Source organism: Geotrypetes seraphini, chromosome 2, assembly GCF_902459505.1.
Source record: "Geotrypetes seraphini chromosome 2, aGeoSer1.1, whole genome shotgun sequence".
Taxonomy (NCBI): domain Eukaryota; kingdom Metazoa; phylum Chordata; class Amphibia; order Gymnophiona; family Dermophiidae; genus Geotrypetes; species Geotrypetes seraphini.
In genome coordinates this window covers 291,061,071-291,086,823 of record NC_047085.1, presented here as the reverse complement: position 1 = coordinate 291,086,823, position 25,753 = coordinate 291,061,071, and the positions used below count along the sequence as shown (strand labels likewise).

Below are 25,753 nucleotides of genomic sequence, written 5' to 3'. Positions count from 1 at the left end.
AACCTGAGGTACAACAATACGATGGGAGGGATGTTAGTGAATGAGAGTACCCAAGAAAGGGACTTGGGGGTAATGGTGGACATGACAATGAAGCCGACGGCACAGTGCGCAGCAGCCGCTAAGAGAGCGAATAGAATGCTAGGTATAATCAAGAAGGGTATTACAACCAGGACGAAAGAAGTTATCCTGCCGCTGTATCGGGTGATGGTGCGCCCGCATCTGGAATACTGCGTCCAATATTGGTTGCCATACCTTAAGAAGGATATGGCGTTACTCGAGAGGGTTCAGAGGAGAGCAACACGTCTGATAAAAGGTATGGAAAACCTTTCATATGCTGAGAGATTGGAGAAACTGGGTCTCTTTTCCCTGGAGAAGAGGAGACTTAGAGGGGATATGATAGGGACTTATAAGATCATGAGGGGCATAGAGAGAGTAGAGGGACAGATTCTTCAAACTTTCAAAAAATATAAGAACAAGAGGGCATTAGGAAAAACTGAAAGGGGACAGATTCAAAACAAATGCTAGGAAGTTCTTCTTTACCCAGCGTGTGGTGGACACCTGGAATGCGCTTCCAGAGGATGTAATAAGGCAGAGTACAGTATTGGGGTTTAAGAAAGGATTGGACAATTTCATGCTGGAAAGGAGGATAGAAGGGTATAAATAGAGGATCACTGCACAGGTCCTGGACCTGTTGGGCCGCCGCGTGAGCGGGCTGCTGGGCACGATGGACCCCAGGTCTGACCCAGCAGAGGCATTGCTTATGTTCAGCCACTATACTTATTGCAGCAAGGGATCTCCCTGCCGTGATAAGTATAGCAGCTGCGGCTGCCAGTCTTCCCCCCCCACCCCAAAGATCAAGGTGGCAGGAGGGTGCCCCACCCCTCCTGATTGGCCCAGGCGCCTGGGCCAATCAGGCCTTAGGATCTTGTGGGATGGTCCGGAGAGGGGCGGGCCTGCATCATTTTGACAGAGGTAGGACTGCTGGCTGGACTGTGGGTAGACCTGTATCGGAGAGGGGTGTGCCTGCATCATTTCAACAGAGGTAGGACTGCCGGCTGGACTGTGGGAAGACCTGTACGGCCAACATTTCAAGGTTAGTGGGAGGAGCGGTCTGGGGAGGAGGGGGTTCCACGCGTGGGAGGGCTCTCCCAGCAGGAGGAGTTGGGCACCATCTTGCCTCATTCGTTCGGGGGTGGGGCGGGGGGGGGGGGGGGCGAGACTTGCGGCGCTATATTAATCGCGGCTGGGAGATCCCTTGCCATCTACTTACAACATAAGCCAGCAAAATGTAAACATCTCCCGGACTATTCTACCACTCCCAGAGAAGATGCTGCAAAGTAAGAGTGACAGCACACTGCTTTAGTTCTGGCCCACAGGGAGACACCATGAAGGCATCAGGGATGGAAACAACCAAAGAAGCAGACTTTGCAAAGAACAGCAGTCTTTACTGAAATTTAAAAGCTCCCAGGCATAAAAATAGCTGGCCCAGGGAGTTTTTAAATTTCAATAAAGACTACAATTCTTTGCAAGGTCTGCTTCTTTGGTTGTTTCCATCATTGATGCCTTCATGGTGTCTCCCTGTGGGTCAGAACTAAAGCAGTGTACTGTCACTCTTACTTTGCAGCATCTTCTCTGGGAGCAGTAGTGCCTGTCTCATTAGTAGAATTGTCCCTGTGAAATCTGAGTTTGGAATATATCCCGAAACATATGGGGGAGTTTAATAGTTAAAGACTAAGCATGGGGAAGGTAGCAGACTGCCAGTACACACTACAAAGCCAGGAGGAAGAAGTGGACTGAGCTGAGTGACCAAAAGGACTTTCTGTAAAGATTCAGAAAGAAGGTCTGGCGCAGTCTCTTGAGAACATTTTCAGGCTCTCAAAACCCCAAAGGAATCCACAGATCCAGCACACAGTCACTGATCTCTCGCCCCAGGAAGTGCTGCACCTATAAATAAGGGGTCAGCAAGTAAATCATCTGCATCCGGATTCCCAGATCAGGGTCAGGCAGCACAAGCATAGTGTCAGAATGAATCTAGGACGTGTCCAAAGGAGTGATGCCACTGAGAGACACCATGTAGGCAGATTGGAACTGTGCAGTGGGAGAACACATAGGTCCGAAATCCAGAGTGTAAAAATTTCAAAATTCTGAAAAGGTGTCCGGCTCCTGGGGCATGGTCACATTAAGATGCTAAACTGAACGTTTCTGAAGCTGCGGACGGAATTACTAGCTGTATCGTGTTCTGAAAACCACAAAGGCCAACCCCACAGGGCTAGCTGAGCGTTTGGTCACCTTCTTCAACAGGGGAGAGGCTAAGCTGGACACTACGGCACCCCCCAGCTGCGCCACATGTGGTAAGACTGGATAGCGTAGCTGGTTTCAAGAAATGTTTGGACAATTTCCTGGAGGAAAAGTCCATAGGATCACTGCTGCAGCCTGCATTCAGCTCTCTCACAAAAGCCGAATGAGAAAATTCACTGCCACAATGCTGGGAATGGTTCAGGAAAGCTGATCTTCGGACTGCCAGTCAGATTCTTATGTATGACTACACTTCCACCCTGTGTACCAACTGATGTGCACCAGTACGGGCAGAGGTGTGACGATGCAGCCAGTACCCTGCGAGACACCACCAAGCCTCCTAAGGGTGCCTAACAGTCTGCACTTGACCCCTGATTAACAGAAGGTGAGGCCACCTCAGGGACAGCCCTGAACTCCGGAGAAAACTATGCAGGCTGGCTAACAGGTACCCAGTGGGATAGGTCTGTTCACTACAGACAGAAGTCTGTGAATTTTCAAGCAGGCAGAGCTTCAAAATTGTTCCAAGCATCAAAATACCTGAAAAGGGAACAAAATTACATCGAATTAAAAATAAAAAAATGGGGAAAGCAGAACACATACATCTGCAGTCATGCATGCATAAGGAAAGAACTGTAGAGGGAGCTAAACGGCCCAGTGAAGTACTATAGAGGCAGAGTAAAAAATCTGGAGTGGATTCCTTCTGCTGAATGCGGCTAAAGGGAAATAACCCTCCTGTCACCTATTGCACTAGAAAAAAAGAGATAAATGAAGCACATACTGACAAATGAACAAGGACTTGTTTTATTGTTCTTCAAACAATAAGATCTAAAACAAATGGGCCTCAATGGGGATGGTCGAGTTCTGTCCAAGAGATCCTGCAGGATAGACTATCGGTGACTAAGTAATAATGTAATGTAATATGTAAACTGAATTCCATGTTTCGCCTTTGCAAATCTTCTCTACGAAGGTCAGTCTCAGTTTGGCATTAAGTTGTCATTGCTCTATCTTTATTGGATTGGATTTATTGCATTTGATATACCGCTTGTACATAGTAACATAGTAGATGATGGCAGATAAAGACCCGAATGGTCCATCCAGTCTGCCCAACCTGATTCAATTTAAATTTTTTCTTCTTAGCTATTTCTGGGCAAGAATCCAAAGCTCTACCTGGTACTGTGCTTGGGGTCCAACTGCCAAAATCTCAGTTAAAACCTACTCTAGCCCATCTAAACCCTCCCAGCCATTGAAGCCCTCTCCAGCCCATCCTTCCCCAAACTGCCATATACAGACCGTGCATATCTGCCCAGTACTGGCCTTAGTTCAATATTTAATATTATTTTCTGATTCTTGATCCTCTGTGTTCATCCCTCGCTTTTTTGAACTCAGTCACTGTTTTCCTCTCTACCACCTCTCTTGGGAGCGCATTCCAGGCATCCACCACCCTCTCCTAACATTGCTCTTGAATCTACCACCCCTCAACCTCAAATTATGTCCTCTGGTTTTACCATTTTCCTTTCTCTGGAAAAGATTTTGTTCTACGTTAATACCCTTCAAGTACTTGAACGTCTGAATCATATCTCCCCTGTCCCTCCTTTTCCTCTAGGGTATACATATTCAGGGCTTCCAGTCTCTCCTCATATGTCTTCTGGCACAAACCTCCTATCATTTTCGTCGCCCTCCTCTGGACCGCTTCAAGTCTTCTTACGTCCTTCGCCACACAATACTCCAAGTGGGGCCTTACCAATGACCTGTACAGGGGCATCAACACCTTCTTCCTTCTACTGGCTACGCCTCTCTTTATACAGCCCAGCACCCTTCTGGCAGCAGCCACTGCCTTGTCACACTGTTTTTTCGCCTTTAGATCTTCGGACACTATCACCCCAAGGTCCCTCTCCCCATGAGTACAATAAGCAGTTTACAATATTAATACTCATACATTAGGCACCTCGAACTACCCTCTCTGTCCCAAATGGTCTCCCAATCTAACTATAATACCTAAGAGAAAACATCACATATATAACAAAGATATATAGAAAGAAGGAAGAGGATACTCCAGAGAAAAAGTTCTCAGAACATTAGTAACAAAGAGCCCAAAGATCCAAGAAAAATCAAATATAGTTACTTTGCAAGAAAAAAGATAAAATAGAAATCTAACAATATAATATATAAATATCAGTATCAAGGCAAAAAATAAGAGAAATAAAGGTAAAAAATTAAAAGCAGAACTGAAACAAACTCAGCAAAATAAAACAAAAGAAGATACAAGATAAACTCCAGTATGTTATTAGATCCAAGTTTCATTTCAGTCCAACAGAGCAGTACATCCATCTCAACTTCACTAATTATGTTGAGTTCTGGTAGCAAACTCCAAAATTGTAGAGCAAGGAAGGACAAACCCTCTGGAACTCCAACAAAGCCTGGGAGATGGACACAAGAGGGGAATCAGGGTCAGAAGAAGGGTGCAGAAACCATCAGGACTTGCAATCACCAAGCAAAATTTCTTGTGGCCGCTGCAGACCAGGGACGAATACCAGCAGATCCAAAAGAACACAGCATGAATATATAAGAAACTGCATGGCGGTCACTGGCCGCATTACATTACATTACTGATTTCTATTCCGCCTCAACCTTGCAGTTCTGGGCGGATTACAAAAAAGACATCTGGACATTTCCAGGATGATTACAAAGAGACTTCTACGAGAAGAAAAACATTTCTAGAGGAGTTACAAGAAGAATGGTGTAGTATAGTTTAGGGAATGGGATACGGCAAGGAGGATTGGGATGCTGTACAGATAGGATACAGTGCAGTTTCAATATACAGTAGTACCTTGGATTACGAGTATAATCCGTTCCAGGAGCATGCTCGTAATCCAAAATGCTCGTTTATCAAAGCGAGTTTCCCCATAGGAAATAATGGAAACTCGCTTTGATGCGTTCCCCCCCCCCCCCGAGAACCGGCATTGCTCCCCTCGAAGGCCCCCCCCTGCGATCAGGCAACCCCCCCTGTGATCCGGCACCCCCCCTGCCTCGATCCGGCACCCCCCCGCCACGATCCGACCCCCCCCCCGCCACGATCCGACATCCCCCCGACACAATTGGGCCCCCCCCCGCCGCTTCTTACCCTCATCTGGGCACTCTAGAAGATCGGACTCCTCGTCTGCTGGGCCTTGAGCATGCTCAGATGCTCAAGGCCCAGCAGATGAGGGCCGATCTTCAAGAGTGCCCAGATGAGGGTAAGAAGTGGCGGGGGGGGGGGGGTGCCCAATTGTGTCGGAGGGGGGTCGGATCGTGTCGGGGGGTGCCCAATCGTGTCGGGGGGGGGGTCGGATCGTGGCGGGGGAGTACCCAATTGTGTCGGGGGGTCGGATCGTGGCGGGGGGTGCCGGTTTGAGGCAGGGGGGTGCCGGATTGCAGGGGGGGTGCCGGATTGCGGGGGGGGGGGGGGGGGTGCTCGTAAATCAAGCCATGCTCAGTTTCCGAGGCACCGATTTTATAAATGTTTTGCTCATCTTGCAAAACACTCGCAAACCGGTGCACTTGTAAACCAAGGTACCACTGTATATGCAGTCAATATCACACAGGCAGATCCTCATACACAGTCCCTTAGAGCCCAATTAAAATGTTTTAACTAAAATTATCCCAAAAGAACCTTTAGGATGCACACCCACAGCAGCATCCACCCTTCAAATTTGTTGCAGCAATCCTAAGTCTTTTTGGGTCAAACGAAGTAAAATTCTGAATGAACTTTCCATGAACTTCAGCCCACAGGTTAAGGCTAACTTGAAAGTCTAAAATGAAAATAGAGGTTTTTACCTTTGTGGATATGTGGCTCAGGAAAAATCATTAGGCACGAACTTAGGATAAATCTGTAGATGATCAAATTTTGTAGAAGGTGGACCAGCAATTAGGGTCTGGTACTCAATTGGCTCTGTAGACTCAAGTAACTGTCACCAAAATATGATCTTCAAATCAAGTGTCCCAACATAATAAATTGAGTTCAGAGGCTTGAAATGAGCTTTATTTGGAAAGCTAAAAACATTCTGTCCTCTTAAAACCCTTACAATAATCAAAACTGTCCTCCATTTGAGAATTGATATGGCACTTTTCCTCAAGCAGACCAAAGACCCCTTGTGTGAATCCCTTCTCTGCAGGCTTCCAATCCCAGGTTGGAGACATCTATAGCTGAGTAATGTGGAAAAACAAAGTTATTTACCTATAGCAGGTGTTCTCCGAGGACAGCAAGACAGGCATCCTTACATCTGAGTGATGTCATCCCAATGGTGTGGATGCAATTCAGCACTCTATAGATTTAAGATTTTAGCAACAGCCCCACTAGGTATGTGCAAATTCCTTCTTGCCCAACATTTCAGTGCTGGACACTCATTAATATAAAATAAATGGAAAAGAATTCAACTCCCAGGGGAGGTGGGATGGTTATAGGTGGGATGGTTATAAGGATGCCTGTCTTGCTGTCCTCTGAGAACACCTGCTACAGGTAAAGCACAATTACTTACTGTAACAGGCATTATCCGGGAACAGCAATAATAATAATAACTTTATTTTTCTATACTGCGATAATCAAATGACTACTAGGTGGTTCACATTGAAAGAAGGCTGGACAATCAACGAATTACAGAATGAATGAAGAGAAATGTTACATAAGAGATTGGAGTTACATGGGGAAGGAATATATGAGAGGTTGGAGTTACCTGAGAGATTTCATCAGGGATTGCAGCGGGGAAATAACATCTGTTTAGGCAATAAATTTGTCGAATAGAGTGGTTTTAATTGATTTTCGGAATGCATTGTGGTGCTGTTTGGCTTCATTTATGCAGTTTCCCAGCCAGGATTACTGTATGTTTGCTTGGTACATGAAGGTTCTGTCCAGGAAGGATTTGTATTTGCAGCCTGTGATCTTTGGGTATGCAAAGATGTTTTTGTTTCTGGTTGTTTGTGTGGGGTTGTGTAGAATGAAGTGTGTTTTCAGGTAGGAAGGTGCTAGACCCTAGACTTGTTTGAAACAGATACAAGCAAATTTGAACAGTATTCGCGCTTCCATTGGTAGACAGTGTAATTTTTTGTAATAGGGGCTAAAGTGGTCTTTTTTTCTCAGTCCGAAGATTAAGCGAACCGCAGTGTTCTGTACTAATCTCAATTTTTTTACTGTTTTTTGTGGGATACCCAGGTAGACGATGTTGCAGTAGTCCAGGATAGATAGGATCAGCGACTGCACCAGTAACCTAAAGGATGTTGTGCCAAAGTATTTTTTGATAGTCCTTAGCTTCCACAGCTTGTAAAAGCATTTCTTCATTAGTAAGTTTGTGTGGTCAGCCATGGTTAAGTGTGCAGGCAGATATTCTCACATGTGGGTGACGTTATCCATGAAGCCCTGGTACAGACAGGTTTAAAAATGTATTGTCACTTTAAGAACTTAAAGTTTGTGAACCGCCCGCACTACGCATGCACGAATATCTTTCCGCCCAACGTAGGCGCGCAGCTCCTCAGTTTGATAAGCCAGCTAAGAAGCCAACCAGGGGAGGTAGAAGGATTGTGAGAATATCTGTCTGCTGTCCCCGGATAACACCTGTTATGGTAAGTAATTGTGCTTTATCCTAGGACAGTGGTAGGCAAACTCATTAGTTAAAAGAGTCAAAGATTAGCAGTACAACGATTAAGATTTCTTTTGAGAGCCAAATTTATTTTCAAGAACCATGTTTTTAGGAGTTGGTTTAAACTAGCTACTAACATTAAATAAAACCAGATATCATAATAATAATTTTATTTATTGACAAAAAAATCATTTTCTATCTTTTGTTGTTTCTGCTTTAATCATCTTGTCTTCAATCACTTCTTTCTAGCCAGCATCTCTCTTCTTTGAATAAATAATATTTCCTGGACATCCTAAGACTTGCGCTCCACTTTGTTCTGTGGAACACCAGTCCGTCACCTTTGCTTGCATTTGCTCTTCCCATTGACAATAAGAGCACTTCTTGCACCTCCTAGGTCTTGTAAACCGTGCTGAGCTCTACTGTTATAGAGAAGATGCGGTATATAAGCCTGTTTAGATTAGTTTGATATGAAAGGAAAAATCTTGGGCGCAAAATCAAAAAATGCAATGGTTGTGAATGCCGAGAGATTCCTCAAAGATGAAAGCCCGAAGGCCAACCAGGCAAAAGGCCCAATGAGACAAATTTTGGGAGTCGAAAATTTGACTAAAAAAGAAGAAAAATTAAAGGAAATACGAGCAACAATAAAAAGAAAAAGAAATAAACAAGCCGAAGGGAAAAAAAGAGAAAAAAAACATTGACAGGAAGGCAACGCGTATGGATCAAGTTCAGATACAACTTCTTTGCTCCACAGAAAATGAAGAACTGAGCCGCAAGCCGATGTTGGGCAGGAAAAGTAATGCAGAAAATAGAAAAGTAGCTGTCAGCATTACATTACTCTTTGCTGCCATATCAAGAGTGCAAGCAAAGGATTCTGGGAAATTATATTAAACAATCTGACCCTGGGAATGTCTGCAGATAGACTTAATGGCTCCTGCCATTAATACATAATGACAGGTATTATGTATTAATACATAATGACAGGTGCTTGAGTAGAACAAAGGGTTCCAGACAGAATGACTTCATCCATCAGGTCTCCACAAGAGTCACACCCCCTTGTCAATTAAGGGCCATTGTTTCAAACAAATACAAAATTGTGACAGAGGAAGACACTATTTTTAGAACAAACTCAAATCTATAAAGAAAGGCTGTAGCACCTTGATCTGATCTCTCTCATCCCCCTTCCTTTCTTTCTTGCTCCCTTCCCTACCACTCTGCCTCTTCAAACCTATATACCCACCATTCAGATACACACAATTCATTCAGGCAGGACACAGGGCTCTTTATGCTCTGTTCTCTCATACATCCACACCCAGATATACACCCCTCTACAGAAGAAGCTGTAAATCCACTTTATGCTCTATATTTGTAAAAGCATATTCCTATGTACTTTTTCTGCACCACCTGGTTGTCGTCTTGCTAATTTACTTCTCACTGCCTCCAAGGCCTGAACCTGGGACCAAAAAGAGACTAGACAATACAAAAATATAAATGGTTACAGTAGCAAGGCAAACTGCTGAGAATTTAAGCAGTTTTGACAGCAAGTCAAACAAAAATCATGAGCCCTCAATTTAGTGCGGATAGAAAAAAATAATGCAAGGTGTTATGTTTTCTCAGTACAATTTAGAGACACTCAGTACTGGAGAAAAATAAAGTTGAAGGAATTCAACTCAGATTACAGCACATGTACCATCAGTATACAATACTTCTTTCAACTACACAATAGGCATTCTGTACAGAACTTACCATGAGAGTCCACTCTTTAACCTTTAGAAAAATCACTGTACGACCTTGTGGCATCCAAGCCACCAGCACTGTTACTGCACGAATAGTTAACCAACATACATATAATCCACAAGCAGCAGTATATAGTTCATGGATTTTAGCAGTTCCCGTCCAAAATGACATTAACCATCGACCAGCAAACACTGAAAAGGAAAACACATGTCTTTTCATTAATCTGTACATCAACGGAAAAGTACTTACTATAATTTAACATAAAAAAAGAAAAATATCAGTTCTCCCAATCTGGGAATGAACACAATCAGCAACACTTGAACATTCTGCAAACTTAATATTAAAAATAATATGTAAATATCTATGCTTGCTTCAAAACCTACAAGTCTTAATTTTAACCCATACTTTGTTTTGTAAACTTGAAATATAGGTGTTAAGGGATTAGCATTGGATTGGTTCAAAAAATTTTTGATTAACCATAGATGTGTTGAAGATAAAGGAAGAACTATCGGATGCTTGGCAATCATCCTGTGGGGTTCCACAGGGTTCACATCTATCATCAATATGTCTTCTTGAACTTTTTAGATTCTCCTCACTTAGAGGAAGATGAACCTTGGTACCTGTAACAAATGATTTGTGTCAAAATATATGTAGTAATCCAATTCTACTTAAATAGAAACTCTTCTACACAGATAACCAAATCATCAGCTCCTCAAAGTAACAACATGAAGGTTTGCCCTCAAAGAAAAAAAAAGCAAGAAAATTAAATGGCATGTTGAGATGTAATCTGTGTGAAATTTTATATTAGAAATTTGATGTACTAATGCTATTGTGTAATTTGCAAACACTTTGGACCTTCATAGATAAAGCAGGTTAAAAGTACCAATTTAAATTAGATTAACCTGTTCACACCAATTCTACCAGTAAGGAAAGAAAAAGTGACATTAAAAAGAAGAGTATGAATTTATGAAATTAATTTGTTCTACTAAAAATGTTATCCTTTATTTGAAATGTTTTAGTGGCTGTCCTGAGTCCAATTAGGAAATGCATTCATAATAAACACTAAATGAATGATACACAGATAAGAAAGTTAAATGCATTGGGAAAGGAGCAAGATGATGGCTCTGCTATGAAGTACTGAACTTTGTCAACTATTTTTTATTACATAAAATTACCTGTTGAGACCATGAGAAAGCAGGAGTTCTCAGGCTGCCAAGCCCATCCTCCTCAACCATGACCCTGAAGATTGGTCTAATTGATTCTTCTGTACACTGGAGTTCAGGCATCCTACTCTACAAGGAAGCCAGTTGGAGGAACTGCCAAAAGACAGAAAACTTGCCGTTCTCTTTGGCTGGAAAGGTTATGCTCTCACCCAAGGAGCACAGATTGCACCTCCCTCGTAACTGATAGCTGCAGTATCAGAAAGTGATGGTGGTAATTATCAGGATTGAGTTGAGACTGCAGAAGGCCATTCAGAAAAGCCTTCTCAGATGGAGCAGCCCTATTTGCAGGGCAGATCATCTCTCTTTGTCAAAGGTATCTATGCTACTTGGTAAACTGAGGTTGATTCATTGAGTGGTTTATAGTGAATTTATAGTAACTTAACAACATAGTAAATAACGGCAGATGAAGACCCGAATGGTACATCCAGTCTGCCCAAACATACATGCTCCATAAATTATTTAGTTTAAATGGTCTTTTTTCTTTTTTTTTTTTAAATAAAGCTTTTATTAAGATATACACACAACATAAAGTATACATAGTAGATGCAGCAGCAATAAATAAAACAAGGCACAATGTGCAACATTCTAGAAAACACTCAAAGAGCTGCAAACCAAGTAACATGTGCAATCCCTATGATCAAGCAACAACACACCACAATAGCCCCCACCCCCCCACCCTCCCCCCAGGGACAAAACTCAATACCCACAATATTTAAAAAAGGTTGAGAACCATCAAAGCCCATACACAGCAGAAAATAATAGAGGAATAGGAATATGAAATCCCCCACATCCCCGCCTACCCAGTTCAGCCTCAAATGTAGCTCAAATCCCCGGTCCGCCCCTACCTCCAACCTCCACAGAAGCTCGAAATCTACGCCAAATGCGAGCATAGCCATGTTGTTTGCCATGCCGCAAAGCCGTTAAGTGGTAAAGAAGTTGCCATGAAAGCAAGCGCTGCTCCACCATATCCCAGGTGGGAGAGAGCGCTTGATTCCACAAGGAGGCCAAAGCCAACCTGGCCGCAGTGAATGCCAGCTTACAAAACATAGAATCTCCCCAGGCCAGATCTAATTGATGCCAATACAATAGAGCATGTCGCCAACTCTCCGGGATCTGGATATCAAGGATCTGGGACACCCTAGAAAAAACCTCCTTCCAGAACCCACGCACCCGCCCACACTGCCACCACATATGAAGGTAGGTACCCACCTCCCCACAACCCCGCCAACATAGTGCACTTGCACCCCCCTGCCAACGTGCCACAGCCTGAGGAGTATAGTACCAGCGAAAGAGGACTTTATAACCATTCTCAATCAGCAAAGCAGATATGCCTGCCGAGGAAACTTCTGTCCAGATATTCCCCCAAGTGTCCCACGAAATAGGAGCCCCCCAATCACCTTCCCAAGCCCTCATGTAGGGATGTGGGGCCTCCCTATGATTAAGACACCTATAGATAACAGCCAGAACTCCCTTCTGGAGTACTGGACCCAACAACTCCTCGAAGGGGGTCTTGCCCCCCCTCAAATCCCCCAGGAGACCCAAAGTCCGAATATAGTGAATAACTTGGAGGTAAGGAAACAAATCCCGGACCCCCCAGTCAAACCTACCCCGGAGCTCTGCAAAGGGTCGAATACGGCCCAAAATCGGATCCCATAGTTGTCCCACACATACCAAACCAGTAGCCTCCCAAGCAGCAAATACTCCCCCTTCCATGCCCGGTAAAAAATCTGGATTATGTCTCAACGGGGTATACCAGGAATGGCGCCTGCCCTGCAATAAGCCCCCTCTGGTCTGATTCCAAACCCTCAAAGAAGTTCCAATTGAAGGCACCTCACCCCCTAGTCGCACCCTGCCCGGCAGCCATGGCCGATGCATCAAGGGCACTCCATCATTTAAACTTTGCTCTATCTCCACCCACGGTTTCGGTACTTGCGTCTGCCACTCTAGAAGGGCACGCAACTGAGCAGCCTGGTAGTATTTCACCACGTTGGGTACCCCCAGTCCCCCATCACTCCGCCCCAAATATAAGACCTTCCTGCTTACCCTGGGTCTCCTGCCCGCCCATATGAAATCAAAAAGATGCCTTTGAACCCCCTCCAACACCCTCCTGCTCACCCATAGCGGCAACACCTGAAACAAGAACAAGAGACGGGGTAAGATCATCATCTTCACAACAGCCACCCTGCCCAACCAAGAAAAGTACTGATCTTTCCAGCCAAGCAAATCCTGGTGAATACGCCGAAAGAGCGGAGGGAAATTAAGATCATAAAGTGCCACTCCCGGCGGTCCAAAATAAACCCCCAGATAACGTAGAGAATGCTGGACCCACTGAAACGGAAATCGGTCTCTGAGATAAGACACTTACTCTCCAGTCAAATTAATATTGAGAAGCTCCGATTTACCCACGTTAACACGAAACCCCGACACCTGACCGAAATCTTCCAACTCCCGCAATATTGCAGGCAGAGAACTCTCAGGCTCCTCCACCGTAAACAGAAGGTCATCCGCGAACAGGGTCAACTTATAATCCCCTCCCGGCACCGTAACCCCTTTGATATCCCGGTTCATCCGCACCCGCTGAGCCAAGGGCTCTACCGTCAGGGCAAAAAGAAGCGGGGAGAGAGGACATCCCTGTCGAGTTCCCCGAGCTAAAGAAAAAGTCTCCGAATACCCCCCATTAACCTTAACACAACTAAGAGGGCAAGTATAGAGGACCCGAATCCAATCTCGCATGCGCGGACCCAAACCCACAGAATCTAAGACCCGAAACAAAAAAGGCCAGGAGACCCTATCGAAAGCCTTCTCAGCATCGACAGATAGAAACACCGTATCCCATGCACCCCTCCTGGCCCGTTCAAACAAGTTATAGACCCGACGAGTGTTATCGCCCACCTGTCTTCCCACTACAAACCCCGACTGATCAGGATGGATCAACCGGGGAACCCAACTCATTAGTCTATCCGCCAAAATTCGCGTGAAGATCTTAGTGTCAACCCCCAGCAGCGAGATCGGCCTATAGGAAGCACATTGAAGGGGGTCCTTTCCCTCTTTAGCCAGCAGCGTAACCCCCGCCAAGCGCATGAAGTAGGGGAGAACACTATCATCTTGCAGAGAATTAAGAAAGCGTAACAAAGGAGGCAGCAAAAGATCCTGAAAGCGTTTATAGTAGAGAATGACACGGTGACGGTTTACCCGCAGCCACCGCATTTAAGCCGCGGGTCACCGCCGAAAACGGGGAAGAAAACTAGCAGTCGCTGCGGTGACGGGGACAAGGCCATTCACCGACCGCGGAAACGGTGAACAGGTTTGTCCCCGCGGGCCAATGTACCCCCTTCTAGGAACCGCTATTTACCTGTGTTTCACCGTGCTCCTCATTTGTCAGATCAACCCTTCCTGCCAATCGCAGCAGAAGGGTACCCAACCCCTCCTGCCGGTCCTCCCAATGGCCTCCCCTAAGATCGCCGGCAGGAGGGTACCCAACCCCTCCTGCTGGACCCCCCCCCCAACGAACCCTCCCACCCCGGAACCCCCTTAGTCTTACTTTCCAAGTTGGACCGGACAGCTCCTCGCTCGTCTGGCCAGCAGGCCTGCCTCCGTCCAAATGAGGCGGGCCCGCCCCTCCCCTCCCCTGCCTCCCAATGGCCTCCCCTAAGATCGCCGGCAGGAGGGTACCCAACCCCTCCTGCTGGACCTCCCCCCCAACGAACCCTCCCACCCCGGAACCCCCTTAGTCTTACTTTCCAAGTTGGACCGGACAGCTCCTCGCTCGTCTGGCCAGCAGGCCTGCCTCCGTCCAAATGAGGCGGGCCCGCCCCTCCCCTCCCCTGCCTCCCAATGGCCTCCCCTAAGATCGCCGGCAGGAGGGTACCCAACCCCTCCTGCTGGACCCCCCCCCCCCAACGAACCCTCCCACCCCGGAACCCCCTTAGTCTTACTTTCCAAGTTGGACCGGACAGCTCCTCGCTCGTCTGGCCAGCAGGCCTGCCTCCGTCCAAATGAGGCGGGCCCGCCCCTCCCCTCCCCTGCCTAACCCACAGGATCCTAGGGCCTGATTGGCCCAAGCACCTAAGGCCCCTCCTATAGCGGGAGTGGCTTTAGGTGCCTAGACCAATCAGGCCCTAGGATCCTGTGGGTTGGGCAGGGTAGGGGCGGGCCCGCCTCATTTGGACGGAGGCAAGGCTGCTGGCCATACGTGTGAGGAGCCGTCCGGTCCAACTTGGAAAGTAAGACTAAGGGGGTTCCGGGGTGGGAGGGTTCGTTGGGGGGGGGTCAAGCAGGAGGGGTTGGGTACCCTCCTGCCGGCGATCTTAGGGGAGGCCATTGGGAGGACCGGCAGGAGGGGTTGGGTACCCTTCTGCTGCGATTGTCGGGAGGGCCGTGGGGGGGGTCTACAGGAGGGGTTGGGTGCCCTCCTGCCGTGATCGCTGGGGGGAGGGGAGACTTGCAGCCGTAGCCGCGGTCACTATGCTAATCACGGCAGGGAGATCTTTGCCGCGATTAGGTACATTTAAAGTACATGTCGTGTTTGTTTTTGCATTGCTAGCCCCAGGGGTGGTGGAAGATTAGTGATTGAAAAACTGTATGAAAAATAACTATTTTAAATTTAGTGATCAAAATGTGTCAGTTTTGAGAATTTTTATTAATTAATTTTTTCTCTGCGTGTTTTGTTTTTGTATAGTTATTAACTAATATTTAACTAAGTTTTAAAGTTTTAAAGAATGTTTCCTTTATACGTAAATAAAGAAAAGTGAATGGGATTGCAGTGGCGGTGACGGGGCGGTGAATGGGGTGGCAGTGGCGGTGACGGGGCGGTGAAGAGGATGGTGAGACGGGGACGGGGCGGTGACGGGGATGGTGAGACGGGGACGGGGATGGTGAGACGGGGACGGGGCGGTGACGGGGACCAATTTTTTCACCGTGTCATTCTCTAGTTTATAGTACCGAACAGTGAATCCATCCATCCCGGGCGATTTACCCAGTTTCATCAAGCGTAGCGCTCCACGAGCCTAAATCAGCGTGAGAGGACGGTCCAACCGTACCACATCTTCACCAGCAATCTTGGGCAGTGCCACCGAATTTAAATAGGCGTCCAGATCCTGCGAGGCCCTGGGAGCCTCTGGAGTATAAAGATGGGAGTAAAACTCCGCGAAACGAGCCCGAATAGCATCCTCTTTCTGCAATAGCTCCCCAGAGGCCGCCGTGATCGAGAGAATCTGATTACGCATCTGTCGCACCTTCAGACAGTGGGCAACCAGCCGACTAGCTTTGTTAGAAAACTCAAAATATCTCTGTTGGAGAAGCTGCAAATTAAGATGCAGGCGCTCCAAGTCTAAAGCCTGGAGGTCGCGGCACGCCTGAAACAACCTCCCACGTAACTCAGCATCCCAAGGGTTGCGCTTGTGTAAGTGCTCCAACCGACCTATCAGAATCAGCAGTTCCGCCGCGTCTGCCCGCCGTTTACGCTGCCTGGCTGAAGCCAAAGCAATCAATCTGCCTCGAAGGGTAGCCTTTAATCCCTCCCAAACCGCTTCCAACGATGCTCCACACTCCTCATTCACATCCAAATATTCCTGCAGCCACCCCTCTATCTGCACTCCCACCTCCGGGTCATCAAGAAGGCTATCATTGAAACGGCAAAATTTCTGTCCCGAACCACCCCCCTCCCCCAAACCGGTGCATGATCCGACCACGTGGCGGATTCAATCCCCGCGGACTCCACCCGACGAAGCAATCCCCGCTCTATGAATACATATTCAATTCTAGAATAAGAGGAGTGTATCCCCGAAAAATAAGTATAGTCCCTAACCGTGGGATGTAACCACCGCCAACCATCCACCAAATTAAGGGTAGTCAAAGCCTTGCGCAACAATTTACGATCCTTTCTCCCATACCGGTCCGCCCGCCCAGAGTTATCCAAATGAGGGGTCACGGTAAGATTGAAATCCCCACCCAAAACCAGGGCACCCCCCTTGAACCGGAGGATTCGAGGCACCAATTCTTGGAAATAGGTCCCCTGACCCTCGTTAGGGGCATAGATATTAACCAGGGAGTACAAGACCCCCTCAATCAGAGCCTCCAGCATTATATATCTACCCTGGGGATCCCGCACCACCCTATGTACCTCACAGCGAACCCCTTTACGAATAAGAATGCCCACCCCTCCCCTCTTGGAAGTACCTACTCGGGAAGCCCAAAAGGCCAGAGGAAACCTAGTGTCCTTGACAAGGGATTCATGGGACTGAAGCAGATGAGTCTCCTGGACAAAGCAAACATCAGCCTTCAAACGAAGCAGCTCTCTATAGAAAGCCCATCTCTTATTGCGGGAATTAAGACCCCTAATATTATAAGAAACCAACCTAAACCCCTCCATAGTCTAAGTGAAGCAAAGGACGATGCAGACCCAACCTCTCCATATTCGTCCCCATACCCCCCTCTCCCCCCTCCCTCCCACCCCTCCCTCTCCCAAAGTGAGAGTCCACAGGTCTCCCACCAACTTGCAAGAAAGTGAACCATCCCCACGACCCATTTCTCAGTCCCCACATCCAAGTACTAACTATCAAAACATCCCCCACAACAATCCCCATAGCCAACTCTCCCAACCAGCAGCCCTCCACACAATAATACTCAATCCCCCCTTCCCCACCCAACACTATACCCCCACCCATCACAGAAAAATTCCCCCACTTCCCCCCCACCACCACATCCCAAGAACAGTCCATGAACATCCCCCACACAACCCTCCCCCAAGACCCAAAACCCAAACATTCATCCTCAGGGAGAGTGACCAAAAACACTTCTACTCTGAGGGGAAGAAGGAAAATAGTAATGAAACAAACACAACCAGTCAATTTTCAGGGGGGGCCACTCGAGGTAGAAGCAGTAGCTCGAAGGGAGGGTCCGCCCCCCCGGCCTCCCCTCCCGCTCCTGGATCCACTCTCCACACGCTGCCATCGGGAGGAGGCGGGATTCCCCGCTCGGTTGGGCGCCACTCCCCCTGGAGGAACAACCTCCTCCGGTACTTCAATACCCGCTTGTTGCAGCAAGCCTCGGGCCTCCCGCACAGTGGTAACTTTGGTGTGTACTCCGTTGAGAGTAATAACCACCCCAAAGGGGTAAGTCCAGCGGTAGCGCAAATTGCTGCGCTGCAGAGCTTTAGTCACTTCCCTGAATGCCCTGCGTTTCTGAAGCGTGCCCGCAGCCAAGTCCTGATAGAACTCCAATCGATGCCCCTCCCAGGTGACTGTGCCCAGCTCCCGGGCTCTGCGGAAGATCTGTTCTTTAAGCACAAAGCTCTGAAGGCAGACCACAATGTCTTTAGGTAAATCTGAGGTCCGGGGTCCCAGAGCTCGATGTGCCCGCTCCAGACCTGGCTCCAGAGAGTCGTCCTGTAGAAGCCAACGGAGCAGCTTAATAGTAGTAGCCCGAACATCTTTATACTCCGGTAGGCCCCGCACCCTCAAGTTATTACGCCGGGTGTGGTTCTCCAGGTCCTCGACCTTATCCAGGAGGAGTTGGTAATCAGCAGATGCAGATTCCAGGGATCTTTGCACACCAATCACATTGTCCTCGCAACTATCCAGCTGCATCTCCACCACTTCCACCCTCGTGCCTACCTCCACCAGGTCAATGCGCAGCTCTTGCACCGCTTCCCGGACTTGCACAGCCACAGCCGAGATTTCAGATTTTACTTCCATGATCCAGCGTTGCATATCCGCTTTCGTAAGCGGTTCCGGTGGGGCATCCTCCTTCATGGGTTCTGCCACCATATCGGCCATCGCCGCGATGGCGCCACTCAATCTCGCCGCCTCCCCACTGCTGGTCTCCGGGCCTGCCCCACCACGTGCAGCCCGACCCAGCGCCTGCTCCATCGTGCGCTGGCCGGGTTTATCGCCGAGCACTTTTTTGCGCGTTGCCATGGGGTTCACCAAACCTTCGCACACCTCACCAGCACCCGGGGGCAGAAAAATTGCGCTTTTTTCACAGCAATAGATAGTTAGAACGCCGGGCCCGAACGGAGCTCTCAGATCAAGCTCCCATCCGCGGCGATGGCGTCACTTCCTCCCTAAATGGTCTTTTTTCTTAGATATTTTTGGGCCAGAAAGAGCCCTGCTGAGTCTCCATCAAAGCTCACTCCAGCCCATCTTAACCATCCCAGCCATTGAAGCCCTTTCCAGCCCGTCCTCAACTGAATGTCCATATACGGGACACAGGTCTTGCAAGCCTGCCCAGTACTGGCCTTAGTTCCTTCAAAGTATCCATTATTTTCAAATTAAGAGATCCTCTTTGTTCATACCACGCTTGTTTGAACTCTGTCACCGTTTTCTTCTACTACCTCCCTCGGGAGCGCATTCCATGCATCAACCACCCTCTCTGTAAAGAAGAATTTCCTAACATTACTCTTGAATCTACCACCCCCTCAACCTCAAATTATGCCCTCTGGTTTTACCATTTTCTTTTCTCTGGAAAATATTTTTTTCTAAGTTAACACCTTTCAAGTATTCTGGATACCTGGAAGACCCTGAGATGCATAAATAAGTTATAGATTTCTCTATAGGAATTTCAGTTATGTCAATCACTATGGCTCAACTCAAAGATATAAATAGGCGGTTCAAAAATTGCATGGAAAGATTGGATGCAAGCAGGCATAAGAACATTAGAGGATGTTATTTCAAATGGAAAACTGCTTGATTTTTCACGGTTGCAACAATCTTTTGCTATCTCAAAATTTCAATTTTATAAATGGTTGCAACTGAAGCAGGCTATTCAAAAAGGGTTCCCTGAATGGCGTAATTCTTAAAATTTTTATAGCTTGCAATTCCTCTGTTTTCAAGCAGATATGCTAGGGCATCAAGCCGCCAAGTGGTATAAATTAATATCTGAACTTATGAATAAGAAACCCAAAAACGCTCTTAGGGATATTTGGAGCATTGAGATTAAACAGTATATTTCTGCATCTCGATGGCCACATATTTGGTCTTGGAGGATGAGTGTACAGCATCAGCATCTATGAAACAAACTTGGTTCTTTTTGTCACATCGTTCTTTTTGGACCCCAGTTAGGTTGAATAAATTAGATAATTCTAGATCTAATAGATGCTGGCACTGTCACCTAGACATAGGAACATTAGACTAGTGTTCTTCAACCACCGGTCCATGGACCAGTGCAGGTCCACAGAAATTTCCTGCCGGACCACAGGGCCAGCACGTGCATCAGGTCCAAAACAGTGTTCTTCAACAGCCGGTCCATGGTGCGATCGATGCGGCATTATCTTCAAGCCAGCTCCCTCTTCCTAACTGATTCAGTGCACAAAGCCATGGGCTTTGGTTCCTATGGGCATCCTGCGCCTGAACCGGAAGCCTTCTCTCTGATGTTGCACAGGATGTGCAAGGTACAATTAGTACTATTATGGGGGCGGGGTCTGGGGTGGAGATTGGGTAGAGATGGGCGGGGTCTGGCCCACGACTTAGCCCAGTGTTCTTCAATCGCCGGTCCACGGACCGATGCCAGTCCACAGAATAATTATTTTATTTCTGCCGGTCCATAGGTGTAAAAAGGTTGAAAAACACTGCATTAGACCATCTATTGTTTTACTGCCCTAGAATTTTGGGGAAAAATAAATAATATTTTAAACTCTGAGATTTCTTTAACTTATGAAATAATAATTTGTGGTACTATTTTGCATATTAAAGATCCCCTAGATAAATGTAAAAGACATCTTTTTTTAAATTATGACAAGTACACAACTGATTACACGAAACTGGAAAAACTGGGATCGTCTCAACTTTACATTCTGGTGGGCAAGTTTATGTCTAATATATAAATATGAGAAAATGAATGCTGCTATATTAGGGAATAATGAAAATTTTAAATTAATTTGGGGCCCATTGAAGTCCTTTGTAGAATCTCTATAGTTATAGTTTGTTATAAGATAATATGCACATCCAGGGAGGGGGGGAGGGTTGGGAGGTAAATAAGGTTGGAAAAATTGTTGGGAAAGTTTTGATGGGGGGAGGGGAGGGTATTAATAAGCTTGAATATTTGAAAAATTTTAAGTGATGTCTATACAGTGGTACCTTGGTTTACGAATGCACCGATTCGCAAAATCAGCGCCTCGGAAACCGAGCGTGCCTTGATTTACGAGCACATCCCACCCCCCCCAAGATACGGCATGCCCCAGGCACCCGATCACATTCCTTATATCCATTTGGCATCAGCACCAACGCACAGGACATGGCGGTGCCGGTGCCCGAAGATCTGCCTTCTTCTTCGCACTGGGCCTTGAGCATCTGCGCAGATCATGCCGGATCACTGGAGGGGGGCGCCACGAGCAGGGGGATGGTGGATCATGAGGGGGGGCCTTCATGAGCGGGGGGAGCAATGCTGGTTCTTGGGGGGTAGAGCAGCGCCACTGGCCTCGGGGGATGGGGGTGGGTGGGAACGAATCAAGCGAGTTTCCCTTAGTTCCTTTGGGGAAACTCGCTTTGATATACGAGTATTTTGGTTTACAAGCATGCTTCTGGAACGAATTATGCTCATAAACCAAGGTTCCACTGTATTGTAAAATGAATAATTTACTCTGTATTTCACTTATTGTATATGTTTTAAAAATAAATAATGAATTAAAAAAAATATATATATATATTTGAATGTCTAAATCATATCTCCCCTGTCCCTCCTTTCCTCCAATGTATTTGGTAAAAGCAAGTCTTTCTGAAGGAGATCTCTGATGAGGAGGCGTTTTCTGCAACGAGTCTGAAAGCATGCCAGAAGACTCAGGCACAGATAAAGTAGGCCCAAATCATATAGGAGCATTGGCGACTTCGAGCGTTGCAAGGAACAATGTATATGTTTTTTTGTACGACTCTGATGAAGATGAAGAAAAGGATGAATGAGTATTTCTCTTATGCTTTAAAATTTGAGATCAACATGATAAGGATCAATGACCTCTTGATCGCTGATGCGTCGAAGAAGGAGATCGATACTTCGAGAAGGAGCATCGATGTGATGAGTGAATGCATCGATGTGGAGATTGATGCTTGGCAGTTGAACATCATCGAGAGGGAGAGCGATGATTCCTCATAGAAGAGACCAGAGGCATGCGATGTTCCAATGGACAGCTGACAGCGGTACCCTTAGATCTTGTAACACTATGCTCAAGCTGGGCCTGTACCGAAGGAGTTGAAAGAAGCACCGGCAGGCAGTGCAGTTTAAATATATCACTGAGATCCCTTTGGAAGAACTTATCAAGTCTCTCCCTAAATGAAGGTACAGAAACTGATGGCTCAACAGCTGGTACCATCAGTGCAGCAGGTTGTCTCAGAGTGGGTGACCTCGAAGAGGATGCACACTGTGGAAGAGAGACAACTTGCAAAGCTGAGGAGAGGTGGCATCGTTGTTTGGTCTGCACCATAGAACTTGATGCTGTAGAGGCCTGTGACACTGGTTTGGAAGCAGATGGCTTCTTAGCTAGTTTCTCCGATGCCAGAATCTCCTGCAATTTTGATGCCGATAGCTGAGAAGATCTAGCGGTGTCCATGGTAGTGCTGAACAACTGCACCTGCTGAGCACGATGAGTCTTCCTAAGAGAGCACGACTTTAAAGATAAACACTGAGAACAAGTTTTGCTGCAGTGTCCCGAGCCTAAACACTGAAGACACCAGGTATGAGTGTCCGCTATAGAAATAGAGCATTGACACCTACCGGACTTCTTAAAACCTTTCAAAGATTTTTTTTTTTTTTGGTTTAAAACGTTTTTTATTAAGAAGGAGCATACCGACAAACAATCAAGCAATGGAAATACAACCGATCAATTATCAGGTACAAGGTGCCAGGTACAAAGTATAAAATACAGTGGGAGAAAACGGTACACAATACAAAAGGCCTAAAGGCCAGGAAGAAAATGAGGATATAGGAGAGAGGGACTGAATCATCCAGGCACACAAAATGAACAGCAAGCCCCCCCCCCCCTCCAACCTCCCCGATATCAGCCAGGACCCTCAAGACCCAACACCCACCAAACAATCCGTAAGAAGAACCAGGCTGGCCGCATACCTCCTCCGTTTTCCCAGAGAAGAATCCCCCCCCCCCCCCCCCCCCAAATCAGCCCAAAACCACCCTGCTACCCCCCCCCCCCCCAGCGACTGGAGAATGGAGAAAAAAAAAGGAAAAAAGGTAGTAAGAAAAGGCAGAAAGAAGAAAAAGGAAAGAAAAGAAAAGAGAAGAAAGGAAATAAAGGAAAAGAGGAACAGCTTCACACGGGAGCAGCAAGCGCAGGAAGCTCAGCAAGAGCCCGCTCCCAGATAGACTGATACAACAGGGTCTGCCCCCCCGTCTGTCCCCGTATACCCCTCAGCTCCCAATGTGCCACCTCCCTCAAGGCCCGATGCCACCCCACTAATACCGGTGGTTCCACATCGATCCATTTGCTAAGGACCCCCCGCTTGGCAACCAGGAGAGCGACATAGACAAATCGCCACTGAGCAGCAGTGAAACCCTGATCCAAGAACTCCACCCCATGGCCCAAAACCAAAATCCGATAAGACCATTGGACTGGCACCCCCAAGATCTGTACAAGGAAGTCCAAGACCCCATTCCAGAAAACACCCAGGGACGGACATTCAATGATCATGTGCAACAGTGTCCCCGACGCACGCTCACATTTTGTGCAATCCGCTGAATCCCACAAACCCGCCTGCAGACCCCGAAGCCGGGTAAAAAAGGTACGATGGAGCAATTTGAACTGAAGTTCCTGGAGCTGTACACTGCGGGCCCCCGAAGTAACCTCGGAGAAGCAAGCTTGAAGCTCCCCCGACGTGACCTCCTCCCCCAAGTCACCAGACCATCGAGCAGCCAGGTCAGGCAGCAAAGTAGTTACCCTCTCCGCCCTTGCCGTCCGGTACCAAAAGGATAAGGAATTGTGAGCCGGAGGTACGGACAAGAAAATCAGGTCCACCCGTAAAAAAGAGCCACCCCCAGGAGTGCGCCGCAGGCTAGCCATGTAAAAATGCCGCAACTGGAGGTAAGCGAAAAAGGGCATGCGTGGCAAGTCCCACTTAATACGTAGGGTGTCAAAGGAGGGAAAAACAAAAGGATCAGAGCTCAGCGCAGACACGTGACCCAGACAGAAACAGGGGCCGAATCGCGTCTCCACTCCCGCTGTGGGTCCCACCCCCGGGGGAAAATCAGGATTGTGGCTGATCAGTTGAAGAGCCCAGTTGCCCTGTCCCCGACCAATCCTATGCCTCCACCACCGCAGTGCCCTACAAAGGGGAAGGAACCAGACCGAAGCAAGACCCAAGCGAGGGAGCCTCCACCGAGGGCAAGTCAAACAAGCAAAAGCTCTATGAGGTGTCGTCCAGGAATCGAACAGCCCCCCTGGGGCAAAACGAGGAACCTCCGTAAAAAGCTCATGGACCCATCTCATCAGAGCGGCGACATTGTATAAGCGTAGATCTGGTAAAGCCAGCCCCCCCCCCCCTCCCTACTCAGAGTAAGCTTCCGCCAACTAATTCTTGCCCTCCGATTATGCCAAATAAAGGAGCCAATAGTAGATCGATAGAGCCGTTCATCCCCCGCCTTAATCCAGATAGGGATCATCTGCAAAGGATAAAGAAGTTTGGGGAGCAGCACCATCTTCACCAAAGCAATTCTGCCGCACAAAGAGAGAGGCAGCTCACCCCATCGCACACATGAGTCTTGCAATGTTTTCAATCGATCAGATATGTTCCGGCGATACACCGTGGACCAGTCTGCTCCTAGAAAAATACCCAGGTATTTGAGTTCCCCCGCAGCCCAACGGAATGGAAATCCAGGATCAGAACGCGAGGCACACGGGGAGGAGATTGGAAGGGCCTCTGACTTACTAAAATTAATGCAAAGTCCCGAGAATGCCCCAAACTGCCCAATAAGGGCAGTCAGACAGGGAATCGATTCCCGCGCCCTACTCACAAAGATCAACATATCGTCCGCAAAAAGGGAGACCTTACACTCCTCAGCGCCCACCCGGATGCCCGAAATATCTGAACAGGTCCTAATCTTTTGGGCCAGAGGCTCCAAAGATAGGATAAACAAAAGCGGAGACAGTGGGCATCCCTGCCGCGTCCCCCTATACAACGAGAAGGACTGCGTACGACACTTATTGATAAGCAACTGGGCCGTAGGAGACGCATAGAGATAAGTAATCCACTGATGAAAGGCCCCAGAAATACCAAATTGCTGCACAACCCAGAAAAGATAAGGCCAAGTCACCTTATCGAAGGCCTTTTCCGCATCCAAGCTAGCCAATAGATCATCCCCTGTGCGAGTCCTGCCCTCCCCAAGGGCTACCATCGCCCGCAAGATATTGGCAGAGGCAAATCGACCCGGGACAAAGCCCACCTGGTCAGCATGAACTAAGTGAGGAATCACTTGAGCCAATCGGCGCGCCAGAATTGCCGTAAGGAGTTTCATGTCCTGGTTCAAAAGGGAGATCGGCCGGTATGAGCCCACCAATTCCGGATCCTTTCCAGGCTTTGGTAGGACCACCACATGGGCATGGTTCTGAGCAGGGAGAACCCGTCCCGTATTCTGCATGTCAGCGTACATGGCCACCAATGCCGGTCCCACTTTAAATTTCAGAATCTTATAGAATTCTGGCCCCATACCATCCGGTCCAGGGGCCTTCGCAAGTTTCAACGCCCCCACCGCAGTTGTAATCTCATCACACGAAATAGGGGCATTCAGCAGACTTAACTGCTGGTCCGATACTCGAGGTAACACAAGGTCCCGAAAAAAAGTGTCACGCGCCTCCAGATCATAAGGGCCCGGGCCGTAGAGATCCTGATAAAAACGAACAAATTGGTCTTGAATCTCAGCCTCCCCTGTGTAAACCATATTAGCGCTCGCCCTTATGCG

At 47.5% G+C, this 25,753-nt stretch overlaps 1 protein-coding gene across 3 annotated transcripts in view; it reads right to left on the bottom strand.

Moving 5' to 3' along the window:
* The window catches only part of MARCHF6 (membrane associated ring-CH-type finger 6), a 590,605-nt gene that overhangs the window by 111,658 nt on the left and 453,194 nt on the right, over positions 1-25,753 (bottom strand). For all 3 annotated transcript variants that reach the window (XM_033929823.1, XM_033929822.1, XM_033929821.1), the window contains one exon: positions 9,648-9,829. In XM_033929823.1, the coding sequence (XP_033785714.1) occupies positions 9,648-9,829 (182 nt within the window). The remainder of the gene's footprint in view (positions 1-9,647; positions 9,830-25,753) is intronic.